The following is a 27,316-nucleotide window of genomic DNA, read 5'->3' on the forward strand; positions in this document are numbered from 1 at the left end:
CGTCTCAGTGCAGTACAGTTCAAGTTACCTTTAAAGAACCTCACAATTAAACATTACAGTTTATTAGATAGAACAGAGCAAGAGACAGAAGGAGTGCGTGCTGGTTAACAGGCGTTTAGGATGAACGCTTAAGGATGGAAGATGATGAGCAAAGGTGAAGGGCAAGTGGTGGCAGAAGTAGGACCTGGCAATCACATGGGTTCCCTGTTCTTTAGAACATCCCTACTGAAAGAATCTAGAAAACATGGTGAGAAAATAGACATACTAGCCCTGTTTTTGATAACATTAAGAAGCCAGACAGAGATCAGAACTCAATGGGTTTGCAGAGCTGGTCAAGGAAGTAGCCAGAAAAATCAAAGTCCCAATTCTTTGTAATGAATTTCATTATGTATTAGAAGTGTCATATCTTTTGGTTTACCAGAGTAAGTAGGCTTATTTATGGCAAGTCGTATTTGTGATTAGGAAAATTACATCAAGAGGAAAAACAGCAGTTGTTGGACAGACCAGAGGGATTTGGGTGAGTCTGTTCATGATTATTTGGAAAAGGGTCCAGAACAAAGGGTTGATTTTCAAACACGATTTATTTAGAAAATAAAGATTTATTAAAGGACAGAGGCCAAAACTTACCAATAAATGTATCAAAGGCAATAGTTAGAATGAATCCACCAAATCTATGAATAAGTTAATAAAAGTGATTAACTTTCAGCAGACCCATACCTACAGGATCCCTAATTAAGATGACCACGAATCAAACCAGTTTTTACTGGAATCCTCAGTATTACAAATATCACCTCATGCTACAAGAATTAAAGCAGGGTCATTTGTAAAACTCTTCAGCCAAGGATGGGCACATGCACCAGAGTGGTGAATTAAGCAAAAGGGGAACTGAACATTTTCCTTTTACTACCTCTTTCTGCACAAAAACCACAGATAATTTTTGCATCCTCTCTTTGCTAAATCACCCAGCCCACTCAGCAGGACTGGCTTGACAGGAAGAAAACAGTGCTAAATTCGTTTGGCCACTCTCTTTTTTTTTTTTTTTTTTTCCTTCTCAGTTTTCTATTCTTGCTGATTTGCAAACTCTCAGGTTATGAGTTATGAGTTGTTTGTCCAACAGCTCCTTTGTTCTGATTTGTGCTTCAGCAAAAACTGGAAAAACCTGTTCACTTGCTCTGTTTTTTTTTTTTTTTTTTTTAATCTTCCTCTCTCCAATTGGTAGCTGCAGCTTGTACAAATGCAGACAAGGTGGTGCCTACCTTTCATGTGGAAAGCTGCTTTACAAAAATAGGTTGCATTTCCCATTATCCCAGAGTTTTTCTAGCCGCACAGAGGCTTTGGTAGATGCTCCATGACCTAAACTCCATTTGCTCTCCATGAAATATGTTTAGGTTGTTATCTTATTTTCCTTCAAGCAAAAGGAAGGTGTGTCTCCAGTGCACACATTTTGAATAATAATTTATGAACTCTAGGAGATATGCAGAAACCAGCCTTGTGAAATGTAGGTTTTTGGACACAGAAGTCTGTCTGCCTTACAGCATCTGCACATGGTGTGGCGTTAATATCTATAAGACGGAACAGTGAGGAGGCAAGCTAGTGCAAAGAGCAGACAAATTGAGAAGAAACTTTTGTTTCATCTCCTTCCTTTTCTTCTTGCTTTGTGTTGCTGTTGGAACAAGAATGGGTCAGCTGTGTGGACGATGCATGCAGCTCCTGCGGGACTTCATAGGCTTTGTTCAGAGGATGTCCTCTGACTTGGTGCAAGGCATCAAGGAATGCTTAACTCTGATAAGCAAATGCTCCTGCTTAAAGCAAAACAGCTCTAAAAACAGACAGCTGTACAAGCCCATCCTACAGCCTCATGAGAGAGTGACAGCACAGGAATTTCTGCAGCATATTGAAAGAGGTAAGAGGACCTGTCTTTTTCTAAAGGAGTGTGAAAGAGCAAGGGGATTCATTTTGTGGGTTGAAAGCAGATTGATAGCTGATATGCTCTGGCATGGCATTGAGCAGCTTGGTGATGATGAAGAAAGGCCAGAGCTACAGAGCATTTTCTTTGTGTCAGGACACCAAGGGCTCAAGTGGTGCAACAGGTAGAAATGGTCAATCAAGCTCTTGGTCTGCCACTGCTGTTATTACATAACCCGGGTAAATGTGTTTCATAAAAGTGAGTCCTTCTAGAAATTAAAGTTACTTTTTTGAAGTCAATCGAAAGGAACTGATAAAGCTGGACAGGGGCTTTGCTAAGACTGGCGGCTACTTGAATGTTGAGCTGTGAACTGAACTGATCACAGTGTGGTGTGCACAGCTGTGCACCTCTGTGTTGGCTGAACACTAGGACTTACGCTAGGAATGTCTGGGCTATGCATGGAGAAGATCAAAATCACCCTGGGAAAAGCATTGTTGAGCTCTCAGGATTCCAAGCAACTGTGCTTTTGTGCAAACATTTTAGACATCAGGCTTAATCACATTCACGGGATTACGCTTGAATCAAAGTAGATCCATAACTCTTTATCTATCTCCTTTGCTTTACATGTTATCTGCCTAATTCCCCTGTTTTCTGTTTGAGATGTCCTCTTTGTCCTGACCTAGGATACAATACCAATAGGAAAACTTGTTTTTTTGTTTCACTTCTGCAATCAACTTGGATGAGTGTATTAATCTAAAGACAGTCCTTATCTCAAGATAAGGGGTCATTGCTTGTTTGGTTTTGCCTTGTCTCACAATTAATTGGGTATACTACTTTATATTTAGCAGCTTTGGGCTAAAACTTCTACATAAAATTGCATTAGTTCCTACTATCATTTATGTGAAGAGTGTGGAACTAGTATTTCTTTACTTGCCTTTTTGGCAACATGAAACAGTCTTGTGAGGGAAACCAGGAGAGACATTTTTCTTTGATGTGGCACAATTAATGCTGTTTGAAATGATCTGTCATGGAACAACCTTTGGAATAATTGCTGTGACTCTGGTTGTTGGGAACATGTGTGAATTAGCCTCAGCTGGTATTAGCTGGTGTCATTATCCAGTGAATGTGGTGGGTGCTGTGCTGCAATAAGGTTCACTGATTGTTGCACCCCTAGCATTGTTTTAAATCCTGACATTCATATCCAGAATAGGGACAGATCTTTCAGCTTGTTATACAGTGAAGATCTTCCAGGGCTGAACTCTTTCTTCCAAAGGCTTGCATGCTCCTGACTCTATTGGAGACTGTCTGGGCAATATCCCTGCACAGCTGATGCATGAGATGTGATGAAGGGGAGGCCAGAATGGCCCCTTGTAGCAGCCACTGGTGCTCCCTAAAAAGACTGTGTGTTTTCTTGAGAGATCCTTTCCTCTCTAAGATCAGTCTTCAAAAGTCTGATCTGTCTTAGATCTGTGGGAGTTGGGGTACAGCAGCAGGAAGCCTAGAGCTTCTCTGACAGCAGTACACAGATAACAATGAGGGTTTTCAGGGAGGTCCCACTATGCACGACAGGAGACATGCAGCACCCAGGAAGCAAACCAAAGATAATTTTCTGAGTGGCCAAACCTCACTGCCTAGAGAAATGGAGGTAGGGAAGCCTCACAAAGAGAACCAAGACACATCCCTCTTACTTTAACACTCACCTGCGTATTTTATTCCAAGAGGGAGCAAGCCTCAGTTTTGAACAAAATATAATAAGCAAAAAGACAGTGTTTACACAGTCTGGGTGCAGGGAGAGACTTCATGGTTGATCATCACACTCATCTGTTAGCCTGGGCAGCAAATTTTGATATTTTAAGCAAGTGAAGATTTTGAGTGGTTTCAACTTTATCACTCTCCCAAACAAAACCACAGATATGTGAAAGAATCAGATAGATTCAGGTTCAGATAGTGAAAACAACAGAATTAAACCACATGAAGAGATTTTTGGGTTTTTCCTCTAAAACCTGCACACACAGGCAAGTCCTTCCCTTTGTGTGTATTACTAATTATTAAAAATTTGATCTTTCTATGAAGCAGTTCTGTGAAGCTCACTTACCTAATCCTGAGGGTAGGAGTTAGCTAGTCTTGACATGTCAGCAGCTTCTAATGGCTTGAGATATTGGCTGTGTTTTGCACTGAGGCAAGAAAGCTCATGGCCCTCACATCCCTAACATTTCTTGATCCCATGGGAGGTAAAGTAGCTAGATATTTTTCATAGAGATATTTCAATCATTAATGCACAGCTTTAATCTATTGCCTGAAAATATATCTTATAATTGTGTGCTCCGCCAGTCAATTGATCATACATTGCTTTTTTAACTCTGTTCATTGGTTCAATGTCCCTTTCATTTTCCTCTCTGTTGCTCCATTCCACATATTATATTGTACAGTGACTTACCAAAGTCATGCATGACTGCTATTGCATGATGACTGTTGCTGAACATCTGGTTTATTCATAGGGGAGCTATCATACTTGAGAACAGGTAGACTCATGATAGAAATTTGAGCCTGAGGCAAGCCCATTTGCAGTCCATGTTGCTATTCCTTTAAATCCTGTATTTCAATACCCAAGACAGAAACACAGTCAACTTCAGATGTGGTAAATTAGAAATAGATACTCTTTCTATACTTAGAAATATATATAGAAATACAAAATAAATTAGAAATATATACTCTTACTTAACTAAGAATACTGTGTTCAGTATTTTAACAAAGATTCAGAAAAAGATAAAGATTATTGTGGAGAACAAGAACACCTGCGTTTATATTAGATAACATAAAACTGTTCAAAGGTTATAATTTATCTTGTTTCCAATCACTAGCTTTATGAGCTTTACAAGAGGCCTTGCCAAGGACAAGTTATTCCCAGTTCATCTATTGCTTCTGCTCGTGGAAACATGAATAAAGATAAATGGGCTTTATGAAGTTGTGGCAGTACAAAAATCCTTATATGTTTGATGGGCTGTAAATTTTAATTTCTTTTTGTAAACTAACCCTTTTCAGATGTAATTGAGCCTGTGCTGTCATTTTACGTCTTTAGATTTTGAAATGTCTCCACTTGGAAAGGACCCTCTGGAAGCCTTGAGAACCTTATCCTTTTCAGAAAACCCAGGTTTACAGCAGTCAGCTGCCCTCTATTACTTGCATATCAGTCAGCACAGTAAGTTATCTCAGTAAGGATTAAAAAATTTTCATGTAATTATAAACAAAAATATTATTTCAAACTGTGAAACTCCTTTTGATTCACTAAGCAAGTTTTTTTTGTTTGTTTGTTTTTGTTTTTTTGGGGTTGTTTTTTTTTTTTGTTTGTTTGTTTTTTTGCTTTCATGCTGTTGTTTGCCAAGGAAGATGGAAAGCTGTCATTGCCACATAGGCAGAGTCAGTTTTGGATTTTGGTATAAGGAGATATCTCTTATGATTATGAAAGACTGTTATATATGAAATTGTTATACCTGTGTGAAACTCAGCAGAACCCAAAGTATTTAGAGTTGGTGTATATTGAATCTCCTGAAAGCAACACAGCCAAAATATGGTGAAATGAAATGGACATGGTGACCAGTTAATATTTTATATTATATACAACAGAGGACAAAGCTCTAGAACCCAGATTGCAGTGAAAATTTATGAGAGAAACATTCTTCTTTGTTCCAAATATTCTGTGGGAGCACTTGGCTCTTCAGGTAGTTTGTTAATGGTTAGGAGTGAGCCTAGGTATCCCAAATAAAATACCACTAAGGGTTTGAATTCTACAAAAAGGTTAAAATACTAGCAATAAACAGGTTGCAATTTATTTATCTATTTGTTTATTTTAATTTTACTTCAAAGAGAACATTCTGTCACTTCTATGATAGCTTTATCCCATGTATATTTTACTGGATAAAAAGTGCAGGTAGCCACAATGCAAGGACCTGCTGTGAGGCAGAATGACTTGTTTGGTTACAAGTCACATTGTTTCCCTTCCCATGATGTTTTTGAAGTACTTGATCATTCAAAACCTCTTCAGAAAACCTGCCCTGTTTGCTAGCAGCAGTGGAATTTTAATAGAAGTGAATAGTACTCAGCCTGTCTATGGGAGCACCTGAGGCTTAAGTCCATCAAGGGAAATATGTGACCGTGGTGAACATTGAGACTCATAAATATTTCCTCTCATTCTTGCAGTGAACATCCCCCTGCCCATGGAGCATCTGGAACCCTTCTATGCCTTACTACGTTCTGCTGACCTGGAGGTGCAGCAGATGTCTTCCTTGTCCCTTGTCAACTTTTTGCTGGAAGGAAATAGTGAGTAATTAATGACACATCTGTCTTTAGATGAATTAGTATCACTTCAGCCAGACTCAGACAGAAGGAGGGCACTTCTAAACAAATCTAGATTCCTTTTTTTGTGTTTCTAATAGGACAAGTGTGAGTCTGATTCTGACTGCAAGATATGTAGCTTCTGGTGGCACCAAGATATATCAGATTCTTCCAGCTAGAATATATAATATGGCAAGAGTTCTTGGATCTGTGTGCAAAGGCTGATAAATTATTCTCAGACTGGTGTGGGAATTCTATTCTCTTTCTTGGATCTACAGACATTTTTCCTTTCAAACAACAGATACAGCTCATAGAAATAAACTCTATGCATCGGACAGTGCTTGTTTTCTGGTTATTTATGAACAAGGCCTTAGTCTTAAATTGCTTTCAGAGAAAAAAAGTTTAAATGTTTAGTATAATTCACTTGCTTCTGTAACTAAAGGGGAAAACAGATTTGAGATAGAATCTGGGAGATGCAGAAGAAAAACTTCCCAATAAAGTTTATGTTGATAGGTCATGAACGTGCCACACCTCATCAACAGAGTCCTTGTTGCACCTACTATTGTATTCCTGGGCACCTTGGCCACAACAAGTATTCCATCCTGCAGTCCTGTAATAACAGAAGACAGGGTCAGTCTTCAGCGAAGCTGGCCTTTTTCCTTGCTTTCTTTTTTAAGGATTTTGCTGTAAATTATATCATGTCCCTATTTACAAAGAAAAAAATAATATTTAAAGGTAGACCTCAGAGGAAAAAGAAAGGGTGGGGGAGTTGCTGAGTAAATTGTGAACCTATTGGAAAGCTGCAGTTGCTCTTGCCAAAATTAACCTGATGTGGGACCTTCTGGCCTAAAACCTCCAGACATCTGTTACACTTTATCATGCGTTTGAAGGGGGATTAAGCAAACCCAGCTAGGGACTGTGAGTGGCTTTCAGACTGTTTCCATCTTAGGTCTATTTTGTATAATCATAATGTACATCTCCAAAGCAGTCAATGGATGATGTATTCTTTCCACAAAATCACTGTTTACATTTGTATTTGTCCATTTTTTCTTGAATTTTTGAATAGTTGACAAAGAATTAGTTGTCCAAATGGGTTTACTTGAGCCAGTTCTGGATCTGCTTGAATCAGAGGATCCCGCTGTCCAGTGTAATTCCTGTGCCTGCATCATGACTTTGGCTGTTTCAGGTGAGTGTTCTCTTTGCCTTTATCCTTGGCTGTGGTTTCATTCAACTCTTCCATCATATTTTAAGATGAAACAACCTATTTGCAGTTGGTTTAAGAATCATAAGACGCAGCAAGTTTTGGTATTCCCACATCATAAATACAACCTCCTGACATTCCAGTTATTTTTCTCAGTGTTTCTGACCTTTGTGCTCCTATGATTACAAACCTTTTTCTGATTTTCATCCCAAATGTATTCATGACCAGCTTATCTTAATTAATGACTACATTGGCTTTTGCTTCAGGAGTTCTGTCTCTGTGATGTCTATGCTGATGAGGTTCCTTCATTTTACTAGATTGAGAAAGCCAAGGTCTCTTAAGACTCCTGTTGTAAGTGGGATTCTCCATTGATCTTTAGAGTCCTTCCGGGTGTAAATGATATGTTCCAGGAATGGAACGTAGTATTTGCATGTGCCGTATTGTGATAGCACAGGACTCAGGCATTGTTACAGTGCCAGGATATAGATAAATGCTGCAGGAATTCCATTTTGGATTCACTTCTCCTGAAAGAGAAGTCACCAGAAATGTGCAGTATTTCAGCTGGGGTCTCACCTCCCTATGTGTCTTTTATTGTGGCACATAGGGAAATATATTTTGTGGTACATCTCAAGGTAACATTTGCAGGTTTGGTGATTGTGCCATGGTGATGTTGTCATCCTACAGCTGACTTAATCATTTAGTTGTGCTCCTCCTCTGCTGCTGTTTCCAGCAGACACCAAGTAGTCAAGGATCCACTGTAAATGTTTTCAACATTTCCCTGCGTTTTGTCCAGGCTTCATTCTGTTCCCATTGCTTCAGTTTTCTAACTTGTCTGTTACTTGTAAAATATTCTGGTCCTCCACTGCATTGACAGTTCTACATTCTGATCTTTGTTTTAATTCAAAGCCAATACAGACTAGCCCTCATGGAATTCCATTTGTAGCCTCTTCCCAGGTGGTCATTCCCATTCAGCAAAACTTGCTGCCAGTTTGCTTTCAGTCAGTTCATCATCCATCATGTACTACTTGCATTTGTCACCAACTTCTGCTTGACTATGCTTATTTCATATAATGATACTAATATTTTCCTGCTATCCAAACAGGTAAGTTCAGCCACAGATACCAAAAGAAAGGTTATCATGTTAGTCTGTCTACTCTAACTTGTGCAAACTCGTAATTCTCCAGTACAAATTGTGTACGAGTCTGTAGAAAAGCCACGAATAACATTTATTTCTCTTCCTGTAGCATTTATTCTGTCAGCTTCCTTCTCCAGCATGGGAAGTTGCAGTCTGATGTCCCAGAAGGCTGAGGGAAGCATGAAGAAAATGCTGATTTCTCATTTAAGTGTTTATATTGCAAAGGAGGAGTGGATAAGCAGGATCCAACCACATGAAAGTGCTGATTTACATTTTATCTCACCGTTTTGTTTTATTTTCAGGTTTTTAAACACTTTTCCCTTAGAAGCTTATTTTTAAGCATTGTATATTATTGTTAGGTTAAGAATTCTACATACCGCATTACTTTGTGTAGAATGCAAATTGCCTCATATAAATGTCTTAATTAGGCACAGCATCACTAAACTTTTAGGTACTTGGCACTAGAAGGACTTTCTTTGTGTAGGGTCAGTGAAGTCAAACTCCTGAAGATTTACAGAGAGATGTCTCTTCATCTGTTATAAACAGTCCTCATAAAAAGTGATATGTTTGGGCACCTAAGGATGTTACTTAGTCCTGAAGACACTCTTCCCCTTCTACATGTCTAACCTGAAATATAGGGAACCCTCAGCTACTCCAGATCCAGGCTACCTTCATTTCCTGTGGTCTTCTAATGCCTTTGCACACTCCCTTAAGCTCCAATGTCCTTCTGAGCACAAGTAAGTACTCAAAATGAAGAGCTCAAGGAGCTTTCAAATCTGAACAAAGGCAGTCCTGCATAGGCTGGGTTAGTGCCTGGAATTTGATCAATGTTGAGGATCTCTGTCCCAGTTTAACTAGGATTTAAATGGGCTGAATCCATTTATTTGTTTTTCAGACTATATTTAGATACCACAGCAATGACACTAAAGCAAGAGGCAATTCTCCAGGGTTTATTTTAATTTTAACTCTCAGACTCTGATATTTTTAAGTATCTGCATGAGAAAAGTATCCTGTTCAGTCACATCCTTCAAGAAGGCCATTTATGCAAAAAAAGATAAATATGGAAGCACAACCAAATTAGGAAGATCCTTAGATGGCATTAAGGTGACTAAAATTCTGCATCTAAGAGTGGTCTTAATTCTGTTGCAATAAGCATGCAAGATTAGGTACAGAGTGAAACTGTTTAGCAGTGTTACTGCAGGTCATGTGTAAACTGGGTTGTTTCCCTACTGCAATAGGGAGCTGAAAATAAGAAGAGCAAACTAACCCATTCAGATGAAAAATATATGAAGGTAAGTTTGTTCCAACAACAGCAACAACAGCATTTGTTCACACAGCAAAAGGACACATGCATAGTTGCAATTATCTGCAGTTTTTCAATCATTGAGTGAAAGTAATCAGTTCTGGGATAAGAACTCAGAGTACTTCAGAACAGAACTGAATGTTCACATCTTTGGGGGTTTGGGGGGCGGGGCGTGAACATCTGCTTTAAGCTAAAACGAGGAGGATGCACTGAGTGTAAAGCACATTCAAAGTTGTTCTGATGGGAATGTAGCACACAAATGTCAGAGAGTGGAAAGACAGAATTTATAAATTAGTGAGTTATTCAAACACAGCTTGAGTAGATGTTGATTTCCCTACTTTAGAGTAGCATCCTGAACATAAGGCTTCCTTCTAAAAGCATTCCAAGGGGCATCAGTGGTTGCAGTGGTATCAGTGGATGGACTGCATTTTTTAAGATAAACAGGTGGTCCAGAAGAGAAACATGATCTAACCTGCCACATCCCTTACAGACATGGAAATACAGTTACATGTCTTGGTGAGATAGATTTCCCCATCCAATCTGTCATCATGAGCTGGCAAAACAAGTGTTCAGGCACAACATCTGATAGAAGAAAGAATTTGCCCAAGTTTTGTCCAAATGTTCGTAATCCCTTTTCTCAAATGTAAGGTTCTTTTCCACATTCACGAACATTCATGGAGTGTATTGTGTGCAAGAATAAGGGAAGCAGCAATACTAAAATTCTTTCTAAACCTTTTTACCTCTTCTTTAAAATTTTTATTTAGCTGAGTAGTTTGCATCATACCAGTTAGGGCCATACAAAAGACTTTCTGCTTCTACTGAGGGAAACAAAAGAACGGTATGTAGATAGGTTAGATTAGAGAAGGGCTTGTCTATGAAAGGGACCAGAATATCTCACCAGAATAATAGCTTCCCACATGGAAAAGCTATTTTTAAATAGATCACTCTTCCCAGAATGATTATTTTTCTCAAATTTTTTTTCAGAATAGAAGTTATTTATTTCAGTAAATATTCACAGGGAAGACAGAAAATTACTTGCCCTGGAATATTAAACTGATACTATCTGAACTATACTTGAATAAATATCCTGGCTAATCTGTGTATGTCAATTCCCCACTAGATTGGCTCTAGGTATAAAACTAACAGATTTGTTCTCATGACTCTCTAAGTTTCTTAGCACCAGAAGACTTGATCTCATTCAAATTCCTTTTTTTTTTTTTCTCTGTCAGCTTCATGTTTCCCTCCGCAAACATCCACAGACTGGCCATTGTTTAAACTGTGTATAAATATTGTTAATTGTACAGAATTAAGTATTATAGTTTTTCTTTTTTTCATTCAAGAGACTTAAGGGATTCTGCAGATCTTTTTTGAGCTCCTTGTACTCCAGGATGTTGAATACAATATACAACTTAATACATTGCCATGCAAGGAATCACCACCACTTCAGAGAAGTGTCATCTTTCCAAATTCCAATGTTTCAATCAAATTCTGTTTTTAGAAACCTCTGCACTGTTCATAGCTGTCAAGTGAGTGACACAGGGACATTCCAAGAGAGAAATTAGCCATGAATATACCCTACTAAATTAATTAAACCTTACCTGCAGTTAATGATGTAGTTTTTGGTTATCACACTGTGAATAGGTTGATCAGACATACCAAGGGTATGAAGCCAGTACAACACTTTGTTAACCTGTTTAAATTATCCTAGTCACAAACCAAAAGCATTGAACAGCTGTGATCCAGAAGTCCTGAGTTGGTTTCCTCCCTGTTACGTTCTCAGAATCTTGAACAGTTTCCTTTGAGCATGCAGAGAAATCAGAGAAGGGAACACCAAAGGACTAGTCCTGCTAGTTGTCCTGCTTGTGGCTCACAGTAAGATGGCAGTAAGTATTTCTTTCTTTCTCTGATTCTTTTCTCCAGAGTCCAACCAAGAGGCTATTGGTGCTGCTAGAGGAGTTACACCCCTACTGTCTCTTGCCAAGTCCAATGATCCCAGAGTCCAACAAAATGCGGTTGGCGCTATTCTGAACCTCACACAATCAGGTACTTTTGGACTATCGGTTTACCTAAATTGCCAAAAAAACCTCACTGATAGAAAAATAATACTAAAGGTTAAGGCAAGTATAAAAGCATGTCTGAGCAACAAGTTATTTCCTCTGCATATAGCATTCATGTTGGTACCAGAGGTTGGTGATTTAAGTTTAGCTGACACAGGCTCTTTTTTGCCTAGTAGCAAAAGAGAAAAGCTTGATTTTCAAATCTAAGGGGCTAGTGTACAAATATTTAAACAATCAGTCAAAGAAATAGAAAAAAAAATAGCCATTTGTTAAAGAAATAATTTGGCCTAAAAAATTAGCAGGACATTTGGTGTACTTCAAAGCAATCTCAGGAGCTTATCCAACGAAGTCAAGCTTTAGGAGCTTTTTGCTTGTTTTGACTAACTCAGTGCTGGAATATGCTAAGCATAACTATCACGAGTCAGACATTAAAGGCACCTGGAATACCTGCCAACTGCTTTATCAAAAGCAGTACTTGTTCCTTTGCAATTATAGTAGACTACCATAATTAACTCTGAAACAAACCAGCATTAAATTTCACCCACCAAGATGATACCATTATTCCACAGACCGAAACAATAAAGTAATGAGTAACATCTCTGAACTCTGTGTTGTGGAAGGAAACGGTTAGCAAGAACTTATGCAGTTGGCTATTACATTTCTGGTATTATTGAAAATATTTAAAATAATTTGTTTTTAAACCACAGAAGTCATAGTGAAGATCATACCTGAGGCTTTTCATCTTCTCCAGCAATTCAGATTTTCAGAGCAGTTTTTAGCATAAAATCATCAAAAGCTTAATCAGACAGCCTGCTAGTCTTTTTGCTGAAATATCTGCATACTGCTGCATTGCACAAGCTCTAAATTACATACTCTCCAATCACACTGACTGGCATATATTTGGACAACATCAGCACTCTTTAGAACCCAAGAACTGTGCACATCCCTTTTGAATGGTGCCTCCAGATGAGAGGGAGGGAAGGAGGAAGACACTTTTACTTTTTCTTTTTAATGGCAGAGAAAATCCAACAAGTCCTATGCAAGGAAGGAGCCCTACCACTTCTTGCCTTGCTGCTGGAATCTCCTGACTCAGAAGTCCAGGTATGACTGAAATAGGTCAGGTTTTAAAACAGTAACACTGTGACTGTAAGGAGAGCACAAACCACAATACGCAGAAATGAAAAGGGGGAGAGGAGGAACGGTTTCTCTCGTGCAGGGGAGAAACATGGGAGAGCATCTTGGTGAAACTCAGCTCAATCAGTTAATGTGTATTAAAAGACTCAATTTGTCTAACTCCACAGGAGAAAGTTTATGATGAAAAACTTTTTCTGCCAGCACACATTAATGCATGCACAGGGTTGTTATGTGGCTGCCTTCTTGTGTCTTTCACATCATCAGACAAGATGCAGATAGCTCTCTTCCTCTGGATTTTGGGATGTTTTGTTTTGTTTGGAGGGGTTTTTTTACATCGTAACTTTGATCTTGCACTCTAAGCAATGTTACGAAGTATTCCTAGAAGACATAACTTACAAAGAACTTTTTCTTGTTTTGGTAAATATCTGTTAAGCATGCTATTTTATGCCTATCACAGACACTTCTTTGTGATTCTGCACACTCAGCAGAGAGCTCGTCTTAGTGCACAAGTATGCTGATAAATAAACTATGAATCAGAGTTGTAAGCCTTACACTCTGCTAGTTTGTTCATTCAGTCCTTTGAGCAGCACAGAATTGTTTGCTCCATCACTTTAATGATCTCTCTTCTCAGATGTTTTTTTAAGTGTCTGAAGGGATGGACCCTCTGGAATTGCTTTCTGCAAACTTTTTCAGCATTTTTAGATTTCTCTGAGATTCTTCTTAAATTTCCATCTCTGTAGCTCAACCTGTTTCTTCTAATTATACCTCCCTAGTAATAGATGCTTTTATATGCATAATCCTCCCTAGTGTTAATGGTTAGATCCTTTGGTTCTTGTGGCATGCTAGGGCAATAGCTACACCCAGCTTGAGTAAATCAATGTAAACATATAATACAGTAGATGCAGATGACCTAACTTAGATGCCAGCAGCAATGTCATTCCAGCAGCAGAGCACATTCCCAAACAACCAAGGTTCTAATGAGTGTACAGCACGCCCTAGCAGGATTGTTGCAGCAGCTACAGCATGTTGTGTCAACCCCATAAACACCCTTTAGGTGAAAAAGCATTTTATTTTCATCGGGTTTAAATCTGAACATTTCTCCAATTTATTTGTATTCTCTTCAATGTGTCACCACTCTGACCTCTCTCTCTACATTTTTGCTTGGTTCTTTGCAGTATTACAGCTGTGCTGCCCTGAGCAACGTGGCAGCCAATGTTCAGCACCACAAAGCCTTGCTGAGACACAGTGACAGATTCCTGCTACGGACACTGATCTCTCTCCTATCCTCTTCTGTAGACAAGGTAAAGCTGTAGCTTTCTCTTTGTGAAAAGATTTAGCATCTGAGTAGAGCTATACACACGGGCTTCCAGTTTCAGCTTCACATAATTCTATTCATCTACCGTACAGGTACCTATGCATCTTTCCCATGAGAAAACACACCTATAATAGAAAATACATGGGATCTACGAGGTCAATGTATAAAGAAAGCAAAGGGAAGTTATTAAAGTTGTTCTACACCCCTGGACACTTGCTTTAGACTAGGATAGCCTGTATGCTATTAACTTGAAACATCATGCGAGAAGTGCCCTGTCCAGGCTCTGTCTTTGATCATTGTGTCTGTGACAGAAGTTGTCTGACACATCTGTTGTGCTACTTTTTTTTTTTTCTTTTTGGTATCCAGAACTTTTAATGTATGGCTTCGAGGAATAACATCTTGAAAATTTTGCTTTGTTGAAAGCCACATCAAAAAAACTTCAAGAAACCACAGTTCAGGGTGGAACTTGAAATTCTGTGTAGAAGGGAGATGAAAAAAAAGCAAAGCAAATGGGACAATTTCTTTCCCTTCATTTTCCTATAATGTATCAGACATTCTAAAATAAAGCCAACATCTGAACCCCATACTTCATCAACAATAGGATGACTGATACTAGAAGGCTGAAAAAAAAAAGTCATCAAAACCTTGAAAAAAAAGATGTGCCAAAATTTATACTTGAAGATAATGCAATAGCTTCCTAGTGTTGTCATGTTTATTTTATGTGCAATAGGTATGAACATGCATTACTGAAACTGCTTTTTCTCCTCTTATCTCTCATTTTGAAATATTTTTTTCCTTTTTGGCACAAGCAGGTTTCAAGCCAGGCATGTGTTTGCCTAAGAAATTTGGCTACCAGTGGTAAGCAATGTCTTGGAGATAAAGAAACCACACTATTTCTTTCTCTCTCTGCCTTACAGAGTGAGCACAGTGGGCTGGGAACCTTTCCTATTAAAAGCAAAGAGACATTTTCTAAATTTTAACTGGATGTTAAGAGAAGAGGAAGGTGCAGTGCAGATCCTAACTAAATCTGTCATAGAGCTCCCAGGTAGCAAGGGGAGTATCTGGACAAAGTGAGAAAGGCAGCAGAGGTGTTCTTATACACAGAGCCTTAGTGAGTTGCTAAGCTTTCCTCCTTTCTGTGTTTCCTAAGCATTAAACCCAATTAGGACAGAATGTCTCCTGAAATTGCTTATTGAGTGGGGACCTGTCTTCTCCAAGGCATGATTCTGTCTATCATTAAATGTAATTTTCTCCCATGATTTTGTCATCCTCTTAAAAAACCCTTTCCTAGTAAATGTCTAAGATTTATTTCTATGACATATTCAGGAGATGGTGGCAGAGGACTGCACATTCAATGCTAAAGTCCCAGACTCCAGGGTAGAGTTATTCATCTAGAAAAGGTAGAGATGCTCATTTTCAAGCAATCACAAATATAGAGGAGCTGAGAGTGAAGGAAGTGCTGTTCGAAACACGTGGTCTGCTTGACCTTTTAGGTCTGCCTCTCCATCTGCTGGCTGCTCTGGCATTGCTTTTTAGTGCACTCACTGAGGTTGCAGGGGCAAGTGGGGTATAACAACTCAGTGGGATGGCTGGGCTCTCTCCTGGCTAACCATAACTCTGTGAGATAAGTGGTGCTTGGAAGGTCTTTCTGTTTGAGCAGCAGAAGATGCTACCTTCTTACCTGGCCTTATGCCAGTGAAGGACTCAGAAAATTCCCCTCACTCTTTTTTTTTTTGAGGTTCAGACACAGACTGAGGGTGCCCAAACCTACATTCTGCCATCAAGGTTGTATTAATCCCTCAGCAAAAGGAGGCAGAATAAATTAAGGTTTATTTTTATAAATGAACATCTAGCATTGCCCCATCCCACAGACATGGAGAGGTCCCCTCTAATTTGATCACTGAGGCAACAGTCAACTGTTTGAGGCAGAGCCTGAATTACTGCCTGCAGTGCTGTGAACCCCCCTGACCTCCTTTGTTTTCCCACACCAGCAGACATCCAGGCCGAGATGGTTGCTGAGAACGTCCTGCCCAAGCTGTGCTCTCTCCTGGCCTCTGGCAGCGAGGACGTGCGTCGTGCCTCCATTGCTCTGCTCTGGATACTCTCCCAGCACCCACCCAATCAGGTATGGGAGGTCATTTCACAAAAACAGAGGGGAAAGAGTAGTTCTGGCTCTGGCCACCACTTGGGGTAGCACTGTTATGGCAAAACTGCCTATGAAATGCATTTTGAGAATGACCAAGAGACTCTGGGAGACTTCCCAACTCTTCCCTATCCTACCCAAAATAACAAGGCTTTGTTTACTGCATCTGCGCTGTCGCTGCCTGAGGAGCCATCTGTTGTGCTGAGTGGGATCCAAAGAAGAGACCAGTGAGAGAGTAGAGAGGGAGATGGCTGTCAGAGTGGTTGGATATGTGGATACTGCCTTGCACTCCTTGCAACTCCCTCTAGTCCCCTCAATCCCCAGACACCTATATGGAGAGGGGAGGACATACACAGCACCATGAGAGACTGCCACCATGAGGGCAACCAAGGAAATTATTTCTTGGCTACAGAGCTTCCCCACACACTGAAAAGCAGAGAAAGTAATTTAGAGCACACATTTAAAGTGCATAAGTGCAGAACAAAGGGCAAATATCCATTACTTCCCTACATGGACAGCTTTATTCATAAGTGCATTTGTAAAATATTAACATATTTTGAATTAGGATCAAAACAAAAAGGGGAACTAACAGAATTTGAAATCCTGTCTATCTTTAGTTAATACATTAGGACTTTCACTAGGACTGTGTATCCTCATATCCTCAATTATGGAATGATCCTTTTGTTTACATTCAGGGTAAACACCACGATTAATAGTGCAACACTAGCAAATACATGAAGAAGTCTGACTACAATTAAATTATGGTGAATACTGACAGATTACTCTTGTTTTTAAAGAAACTTTTCTTTACTGTAATTAAGGACAACCTTAAGAACATAGATGTGAAAAGTTTTTGGTAAGTGTTTTAAGCTAACAACAGCATTTGAAGGTAGTCAGAGGTTGGGTTCATAGAGCAAAAATATGTGAGAACCTTTCCTGCCACATTTCTTCAGGCAGTAGTGACAGGATCTGAATAGCTTCAGGTGGCCTTAGGTGCTTCTTGTGCCTGAAATATACTCTGCCTGATTAGAAATTTACCCTGGGTTTGGAAAGCTTGGTGTGTTACAGTTCAGTAACTAGAACACAGAGCTATTCAAGGCACAGTGGCTGCATGGGCATCGAACATCCTCATTGCTTGTCAAACTGCCTCATACAATCAAAACACAATTTGCTCTCAACAAGCTTACAACTGAAATGCATTTAGTCAAAGGCCATTTGTACAGTAAATACGTTATTCAGTATTAGACATTATGCTGGAACATGGTTCTCACTCAGTTTTGCTTTACTTGTCTCCAAACATTGTAGACATTTTTTGTTCTCCCAGTGAAGAGTACTCACAAATCCTTTTCTCTCTGGTCCTGAAAGTTGTCTTTACCAGTATTTCAAACCTCTGGCCAGAAAGAGACATGGTCAGCATCAGTGGGAACAAAGACACTGGGGACTTAGCCTTGGTACACCAGTGATGAAACAGCCCATCCTTCATGAGGGAAAAAGGGTCAGTAGCAGGAGGCTGGAAAGCAAAGCATCTCATTTCATTCTCCAGTGAGAAGTATCTACATCTCTAAATTTGTTTTAGTGAGCAAACACAGCTGTCCCTGACTACTGAATGTTGCTGCTTTGTGCAAGCGAGCCCTGGGCACTCTGAGAAGAGGCTGACCTCTTCGTATTCATATCCTGCCTCCCCATCTCCATGCCTTTTCTGGCCTGTTTTTCAAGTCTTTTCAATGTTTCTTTCTCTGACTCAGGCTGAATTCTCCATGACTGAAAAAGGGACTTCTCCATGGGAACAACTGTTGGAAAACAAACCACTGAACAAAGCTAACCTTTACAACCAAGTCAAGTGATGCTTGAATTATTACAAATACTGCCCAGGATACAATGGGGCAGAATCTGTCTGCCCTTTCGTTACCATGAACCAAACTCCCAGGAATGCTTCACAGGAGCTCCTTGCCATGCTTCAGCCCCCTTTTTGCAATCCCCTGGTCAGCTGTTGACAGGGATTCCCAGCAAGGGCTGGAAAACTTCCCTGTTGCAGAAGGAATTGTATTCACTTTTCCCAAGGACAGCCCAACCCTGAAACAACTAAAGAATCAGGGTTTGTGAGAAAACAGTCTTTTAAGTCAAATTTTTTGAGCAAAAGACCTGGAAGTCAGGGTCTGTCTATTCCAGATGGTACCGCTAACTCTCCACTCCAGGTAGAAAATAACTTTGCCTTACCATCTTGCTAACTGGTAAATAGGATAATATTTACCTTGTCAAGAAATCCCTGTGTAAGGAGTATGAGTGCAGCATTACAACTGTAAGCACACTTACTGCTGGAATGTTTTTCCTTGCCCTTTTTTTTTTTTTTAATATTCTAGTCTTGGGAGAAGTTAGATCAATACCCATCTGAATCACTTAATCTATTTTTACTCACAGTTTTCTTGTGCACTGTGCAGGATTGAGCCAAAAAACAAAAACAAAATTTGGATCTCAGCCATATTCCAGCCAAAAAGAGAAGTTCAGCAAAATTCAAGCACGGTCACTTGCTAATGTAGGTCCTAAATTAACAAAAGATCTTGGCAGGGAAGTCATTATATATTAGAAAGTTCCTTTATAATCCATAGAAATTTTCCACCTCTCAGGCTGTAGCAAATCAAAAACGAGTATCGTAGTTGATTGGATTACATAGAAAAGAGGACATTCTGCCCAAAAGCATAGAAAACAGTCATCAGTGGTAATTTAACTGGATTATATAAAGCTATATGTTTCTTCCTTTAAAGAGAAGGAAAAATAAGACTAAGGAAAATTTACTGTCATGTCTGTATTTAGGATTCTTTAAATGCCTTGTGTTTAGGCATAGAACTGCTCTTTCCACTTATTTTCCTATTTTATTTTAGGATTGCTGGTTGTGACAGTGCTTAAAGTGAGCTAAATGAAGATGTCAGCTGGTATTAAAAGAAAATAAGATACACTTTTGCAATTTAACCTAAGCAAAAGAAAGATTAAAGTTATACCAACTTTTAAAGACATCTGCCTTTCAACACTGCTTTAATGATCCTGATATTTCACAGATTTCAGAATTATGTGATTTTTTGCAGCTGTGTATAGGACCAATGATTTGTTTTTTATTGAACTCCCTTGCTAATGCATCTCGGTTTCCAGGTAGTACAAAAAATAAAATTCATTGTGAACAAACAGAAGAACTGCATAAAACCCTCCTAAATTCTTAAGGGAAGGAGACTGAAAGAAAAGACACTCCCAAGAGGAAATCTTTTGCTTTTAACTGTAGACCTAACACAAACTCTGTTGAAGTCAGGTTTCTCTTACACACAGCAGTGCCCCCTTAATCCATATTGTTATTGAGGTAACTACCTATGCATTAATCCAGACTCCGATCTGATACTACAGGACAAGAGTAATGGCTTCAAACTGAAAGAAAGTAGGTTTAGATTTCATGTTAGGAAAAAAATTCCTACTGTGAGGGCAGTGAGGCACTGGAACAGGTTGCCCAGAGAATTTGTGGATGCCCCATCCCTGGAGGTGTTTAAGGCCACTTTGCATGGGGCTCTGAGCAATCTGGCCTAGTGGAAGGTGTTCCTGCACATGGCAGGGGGTTTGGAACTAGATGATCTTTAAGGTCCCTTCCAACCCAAGCCATTCTGTGATTCAATTAATATCAATGGTAATTAGAGAAAGACTACATTCAGAGAGAGATACCCAGCAAAGTACCTCTAAAATCTCATCAGACAGCAGAGAAATGTGTGTAAAGATGAGGTTGTTCAGGACATGTTTACTAAAGAGGTGCCTGATTACAAACTGATCTAAACATACAACCCATTGTTGTAGCCAGGTAAATTGCTGAAGTACTCAAGGGTGCACTGCTGCTGCTACTTCACTTTTGCCTACACCAACCCTGACCACCTCTTCCTCCAGTCAGGATCACACACCCTTCCCCTGACCAGCAGTGACCCTGGTGAGGCATTTGATGGAAACAACAATAAACTACATGACCTTGAAGACTCCAGCCTTCCATAGCAAGTGCTCAATAGTCAGTGCCAACCAGACCATACCTGAGAGAAGCAGCACTGGACCACTGGACCCAGCCACATCCTTGGTTTAAATAAGCAAACTAATGCTCTTTTTGCAGAGCTAAGTTCGACCTCTCCATAGGTCACTGCAAAGTTGTGTTGTGTTGTCTGTGTTGGATGTAACTGAGATACTGGTTGCTCTTCTCAGGACACTCTGGCATGTGCTGAGCTACTGCAGAGCCTGGGGACTTTACTGGCAGCACATAAAACAGACCCTGTGATTGTTGGACATACTGCTTGCATCATCAAAAACCTCAGCCTTTCCAAAAACACACAGGTAGGTACACAATGCTTGTCACTGAACTATACTCTGTGAGGTTGCCATTGTGTTTATGTCAAATTGGCATTAAAAAAAAATAATTCTGTGGGTAATTAAATATATGCCAATTTGCTATATATTTTACACAAAATTGCAAGTATGAATAAAAGGACCATAATGAAAGGTAATTTTATTCATATTTTCCCAATACAATACAAAAAAGCTAATTAAAATAAGAAATATCTAGTTTTTGCTATGAGTGATGAGGTTACCTAATTTAACTGCATCATAGGTATAAAAAGTTCTTCTAGCAAGGACATTTCATACTGATTAAAGGAATCATTCAGGAAAATCTGAGATCTGTTAGGAACTGAATCTTTATTTTCTGGCTCTCATACTTCAGCTACTACTTGTTGTGAAATAGAACCCCAGCTATTGATGTACATTTTGCCTATTTTGCAAGATACCAGCTATGCCAAAATGCTAGAAAGATCTCTCTTGCTGACTTTGCTTCGAAATCCATATCCATGGATGCACTTCCTTTCTCCTTGCCTTTTAGAGTACCTTGATCAAACAGTACCACCACAATATGGAGGAAAAAACCCCATCAAATCCTCACTTCTGCTTTATCCCACTTCCTAGTACACACTTTCCAACAGTCAGTTCTTTTTTTATCCTCTTTGTTTACGATCCAATTACTAGTAGTTCCAGAGATTTAAACCAGCCAGAAGGAAAAGTACGGGTTTTTTCAGTAAGATAAGAATTATATCAATTTCTAATAGCTCTGTCATCAAGCTTTGCAGGAAACTAGATTCCCTTAAACTCAAGGATCACAGTAGGAATAAAAATGGACCATCCATTCAAAGTTTGACAAACATGGTCTTTTTTTTGAAATACTTAAATTCTGTGTCTTTATTCTGTTATCAGCTGGGAGCTGCTTCACCTTCAGAAAGCTGTGTAATATAGAGAGTATCAAGCTCTCACTGAGACATTAAGTGAATACACAGACATGAATGGGAGTGCCAGGTTTCCAGGGTCAGTTCTAAGGAATGCTCCCTAAAACACATAAGAGTCCTTGGCACAAGAGGAAAAAAAACACTGCTGTTTTTATGCCAGCAGGACGCAAATGGAGTGTGGGAGCTTGAAAAGCAGCAGTCTCAAATCCACCTTGAACCTCTAAACAGCAAGCTAAAAAACTGCAGCATAAAATGAGTATCAAAAAAATGAGTATCCCTTTTGGATAGACACCTGAGCTCACTTAGGGAGCCATAAAGAGCTTCCATTGTTAGGGCCTCCCAGAGAGCTGATGACTTCATGATTCAACTTCACCAGTCACCTCCAGGTGACTCATTCAGAACTCATTTCTTGGTCTCATTTTTTGTTTTTAATCCAGGTCAGCACAGGCTAAGACTCCTATCTGTTTTCAACTCAGTCTATAAAATACAGATCTCAGTACAGGTGATCTCTGAAAAATCCATTGTTTTTACCTGGTTGCAGTAGGTCTGGGAGGAGACATTTCCATTATTGATGGTTTAGCCCTCAGTACTATAGGAGTACTTCTGAAGCCCCCAGACATCACTAAATCATAGTGGAAGTGCTAAACATGAGCCTCTCTCTTGTGGCAGGGAATCACTGAGAGCTGCTGTGTCGAAGGTCTCCTCCAGACCCTGCTTTTGACCGACACTCAGGAAGACTCCCTTCATTATGTGACATCCTGCCTTGCTGAGCTAGCAAAGCAAGGTATGGCAGCAACCCTCCATGAATGGCTGAATGTCCTTTATTAATTCTAATAGTAGATGGAGCACTGCTGGATACACAGTCCAAGTCTTTCCCTTTAAATTCATTGTTTAATTTTAAGTTTTAAGAACAAAATCCAATTCACTGGCAGGATGCATGGGCTCCATTGTCTGCACTTTTGTTCAACTGCTTAAAATTCTTTTACTCTAATTTTTTTTTGTGCTGAACTTTACTGCTGTACACGCCCTGTCCACTTCTATTTGTAACATTTCCCAGTTTCTCAGGCTGAAATAATTTCATCATTGCAGAAATTGATAAAAAAAAAAAAAGACTAAAATATGAAGTAGGTCTTTTTCTTGAATTTTTTTGCGCATAGATTTTATCAGAGATACTAAATTGGCCCTCATGAAAGGTACAGCATTCTTAATAGCAGAAAGGACAAGTGTAAATTTTCTCAACATGTCCCAGCATTGGATATTGTCTGTCAAACAAGTCATCTCTTGTATCTGGTATAATGGCCATGCAGCTGGCCACACGTCACATTTAATTTTGCAAGCAGAGTGCAGTAGCTGCTGGACAGACTGAGCCCAATAGGCCAAGAGTAGATCTTGTACATAAAGTGATTCCTTTTCGCAGAACAAAAAGCCAACAATATATGACCAAATCCATGCCCTCACCTTACTGACAGTATAACCTCAGAACATGACCCTTTTTTACAACCTGAACGTACTTATTAACCAAGTTCTCCAGTTATGTGCATGAAGGATTCACTATTTCAGCAGTTTCTGGCAGAACCCTCACCTTCATTTATTTGACACTGGAGTGCCTATTTAGAGACAACTCTCTTACCTTTTTGCCTTCCAGAAGGAGCCATGTTGCACATGGTCCAGTGGATGGATGAACTTTTGACAAAGCGCTTGGTGAGACTGGCTGGCCAACTGGAACATCCTGAGCCATCCTTTCATGCTGCCTCCATCATCCAGCACATGATGGGTCATGGTAACTCACACAGGATTAACTGTGCTTTGAAAGAGACTTATGGCTGTCTGGAATGAAATTAGCCTTTTCCCAAAGGACTGTCAGGCACTGAACAAGCTTAAATATTCCTCTGTCATCCCCCACCCCCCATTTAGTCTCTACAAATTTTTTAGAGTAGAAGTGCCTATAGTCACCCTTGAAATAAAACAGTCCTTGCGTGCATGATAAAGTCCAGGGATGAAAGTGGACCACAGATAAAGATCTGATTCACATGTTTGTTGCCTTCTTCAAGAACTGCCATTCTGCAGGGCTGGTCCACAGCCAATTCTGAGGTCCTTGCAAATAACTTCTGTGGGAAGGTGGGAGACCATTAAGATACTCTTCACCATGGGAGAGATGAGAACGTGTTTCAGGCAAGGGTCACTTCAGACAAGGTTACATCTTTCTGTTTGACCTTATTTCTCAATATGTAAAATGTGATGACATTCCCCACAGACAGCAGAGGTTGTGTTCCAAAATCCACTTCCCGACCAGCAAGAGAAAAACTTACTGAACCAAATCCTGCTGATATAATTCTAGACTAAATTAGCAGGAGAATTGAAATAAAGTGGCTTTTAAGAATGTAGCCAAATGTTTTTAAGTTTTATTGAAAGAGACTAAAAGGGGATTATTTTTACCTGTAGAAAACAGCTTTATGCTTAATATACTTGTCCCATGCAGCTGACAGCCTTTAAGACTTGCAAGAAAAGGATGTTCAGATGATACTTGCCACATTCTCTAGAAAGGTATGGTTAGATTTTGGATATTAGACATAAGAAAAACTGAAATATGTAGTGAGTCCCCAGAAAGGGAAAATGCAAATCTGTTCCATTTCTACCATCAAGGATTTGCAACAGAGGAGACTCTCACTCAAGTAGTGAACAGAATCCAACAGGATAATCATCTCATGGAAAGCTTCACCTACCAGGCCAACCAGTCAGTGAACCAGCTGGCTCCCTTGTACAGGGATCGGATTCCCAGCACAGCACCCCACTCATCCTTTTATTTACCTGAAGTATCAGCAGTATTATCAGAAACTGTAGTACAGGGACGTCTCTTGCCAGTCTTTGCAGTAATATTGGCTTTAGCTGAAAGAGGATGAGTCATTATTGATTTTGTAAATGTTGTTACATCAGTTTTCAAGGTGTTTAAAGGCTTGTATTGATCTCCAGTGGTTCTCCCATTGATGCAGAAAAAATGATGCTTTTGTGGAAGCATCACATTGGAGAGATTCAAGCGTACCTCAAGAATTTTCTTACCCACCAAGAGGTCCGTTTTCAGCAGCTGGGCATCTCCACACTCTGCAGACTACGAGCAGGTAGGTCCTTCCTGTCAAGGCTGCCTGCACCCATCAGCAGTAAACAGGCACTGCTTAGTAACAGAGATCACAGAATCATTACAGTTGGAAAAAAACCCTAAGATCGTTGAGTCCAACCACTGGCAGTGCAAACTTCTCCTGGGACTAGCTCTGCTCACTTAAGCAAACAGAATAATCTCAAGGGTAGCTGTTACCTCACCTGTTTTGAAGCATCTCTTTAAGAGTATCTCCTGATAAACGCAGTAGGATTTTGTTTGCTTGCTTTAAAACTAAAAGCTTTCTGAACAGCAGGGAAACAGGACTTCAGAAACAGATGCTTTTATCCAATACAAGAATTTTTGGGCACCAGATAAAACCTAATAGTTTTTCAAGTGTAATTTTAGTTTGTTTTGACAAAGCAAGCGAAAAAGGAAATTGCATGATTAGCTGATATTAATGCTGGGAAGTCTCACATTTTCATACTTAAAAGTCCATTCCTTAGTATTTTTTCTGTGTTTGGCTAGTCTTATCTTTGGATAAAAGCCGAGTATTTATGAGAGTTATAATGTGGTAATAACTGTATCTAGCACATATCTTTACATATGTGGAGCCAGAGCCAAACCCTGCTATATCTAGATAGGCAGCTGCTGCACAAAGCTGAATTTGGCAACTGAGATTTATACATCTGGATCAGGAGAATTTAGCAGCTATCTTGAATGGTTTTAGAGATGAAAACTGAATTTGCATCTGCTTTGTGTGGTATTTTTCTGCCTTACCTGTAATAAGAACCACCAACCAACTGTATCTTACCTGAAAAATAAGTTTTCTATGCATCTACATTAGAACACAGGGAAAAACAGCAAGTTGCCTAACACTACTATTCCTTTTCAGATCCACGCTTTTCTTCAGCATTCAGAAATAGCCAAATGGCCAGACTCCTTGAGCAAGTCCGTCAACAAACAGAAGAAACTCAAGAGCTCCTAAGGGCAGCTATGTGCCATGAAGACAGTTAATATTTAAGCCAAATGGCTTATGAGAACTTACCAGATCCAAGGGCCTGAACTTTCAGAGGAAACAATTCTTTTCATTGGTTCCTGTAATTTTCCTGCTACTTGCAGTTTGGTCATACAAGAGATATGTCCCAATAACAAGAATTGGAGCAGATCAAAACACAATTCCTTGGACCTTTTGGCTGGCTATTTGAGTGTGCTTGAGGACGTGGCAACATGTTGAAAAACACCCACTATGCTTGGTTAACCTTCCATGGTTTGTTTTTGGTTTCCTCACCTCCCCTTCAGAAGAATCAGCACTGTATTAATGAAGTTTTATTCATCCAACAGGCTGATTCCCCTGATGAGGCATCTCTCAAGTATGCAGGTAACTCTGCATTCATCTTTATTCTGTTTCTGTTCCATGTCCCTGTATTTCAGAGCAGACTCCAAGGACTTCAGAACATAATTGAATCAACCCATATCATAAAGGTAGAAAACTGCAAACAGGTTACTACAGAAACTAACTGCTGAGAGACAATTCAGAAAGTGCAAGAAATGTGTAAGAAACAAGAATGGGTGAAGCCTTAGAGTTGATCCTTGTCCACACTATAGGCACTCACTGCTCTCCAGCAGAGGAGCAAAGGCATGTTAAGGCAAGGAAATGTTGCACAGAGTAAGTACAGAACACAGCAGAAACCACAAATTATTTGGGTGAGATGTGCTTAAGTACAGAACTGTGTTCTGCAAATGTTAAATTATTTCCAAAGCTACTTGCAACAAGGGAAGAGTGAAAATATTTGGCAAAATTAGGAATTTTTATGTTTTGATATTGATACTTCATTTTAAATAGAGTTAATGAACAATAAAAAAGGTAGTCATGTGTTTAAATTCAATTCATTTTCTTACTTTTATACTTCCCATGGGCAGGCAGATGTTCAGCCATCTCCAGGAAAGCTGGATTCTCTCATGTGTAATGGTTACTTGGGAAGACACACAATGTAACTTCAAACATCCCCCCTTTCTTCTTCCCTCACCCAGCTTTATATGCCCAGCATGACAATGTAAGGTATGGAATGTCCCGATGGTCAGCTGGGGTCACCCATCCCAGCTGTCTCCTCCCACCTTCTTATGCAACCCCAGGCAGGTGGGGTGCAGACTCTGAGAGAAGCAGACTCTGTGCAAGCCCTCCTGAGCAGTAACTAAAACATCCCTGTGTTACCAACCTTGTGTTCAGCACAAACCCAAACACAGCCCCCTTTGAGCTACTGTGAAGAAAATTAACTCTACCCCAGCCAAAAGCAGCACACTGTCTTTTGAGGTGCTTCTGACCGTCTCATAACTCTTATGTGCATGTAGAGCTTTAGAGCTGATACTGGTTACAAACAGGGAATAAAAGTGAGATTTTAAAAAAAATAGCT

At 39.6% G+C, this 27,316-nt stretch overlaps 1 protein-coding gene across 4 annotated transcripts; it reads left to right on the top strand.

Annotated features, from left to right (window-relative positions):
- The first annotated feature begins 995 nt into the window (after positions 1–995).
- LOC310906843 (uncharacterized protein) lies at positions 996–26,786 on the top strand. Of its 4 annotated transcripts, none has more exons than XM_083856418.1 (14): positions 996–1,903; positions 4,986–5,105; positions 6,104–6,223; positions 7,305–7,424; positions 11,798–11,920; positions 12,953–13,035; positions 14,244–14,369; positions 15,196–15,241; positions 16,375–16,508; positions 20,745–20,873; positions 22,481–22,595; positions 23,457–23,591; positions 24,802–24,927; positions 25,798–26,786. In XM_083856418.1, exons 1-14 carry the CDS (start codon positions 1,678–1,680, stop codon positions 25,917–25,919), a joined length of 1,725 nt encoding a protein of 574 aa, XP_083712544.1. In that variant the 5' UTR covers positions 996–1,677; the 3' UTR covers positions 25,920–26,786. The 4 variants fall into 4 exon arrangements, with proteins under 4 accessions (XP_083712544.1, XP_083712546.1, XP_083712545.1 ...); XM_083856420.1 differs by having other exon boundaries at positions 23,460–23,591; XM_083856419.1 differs by having other exon boundaries at positions 16,378–16,508.
- Positions 26,787–27,316: the final 530 nt, after the last annotated feature.

This window comes from Zosterops lateralis, assembly GCF_965231275.1.
Source record: "Zosterops lateralis genome assembly, chromosome: 3".
Taxonomy (NCBI): Eukaryota; Metazoa; Chordata; class Aves; order Passeriformes; family Zosteropidae; genus Zosterops; species Zosterops lateralis.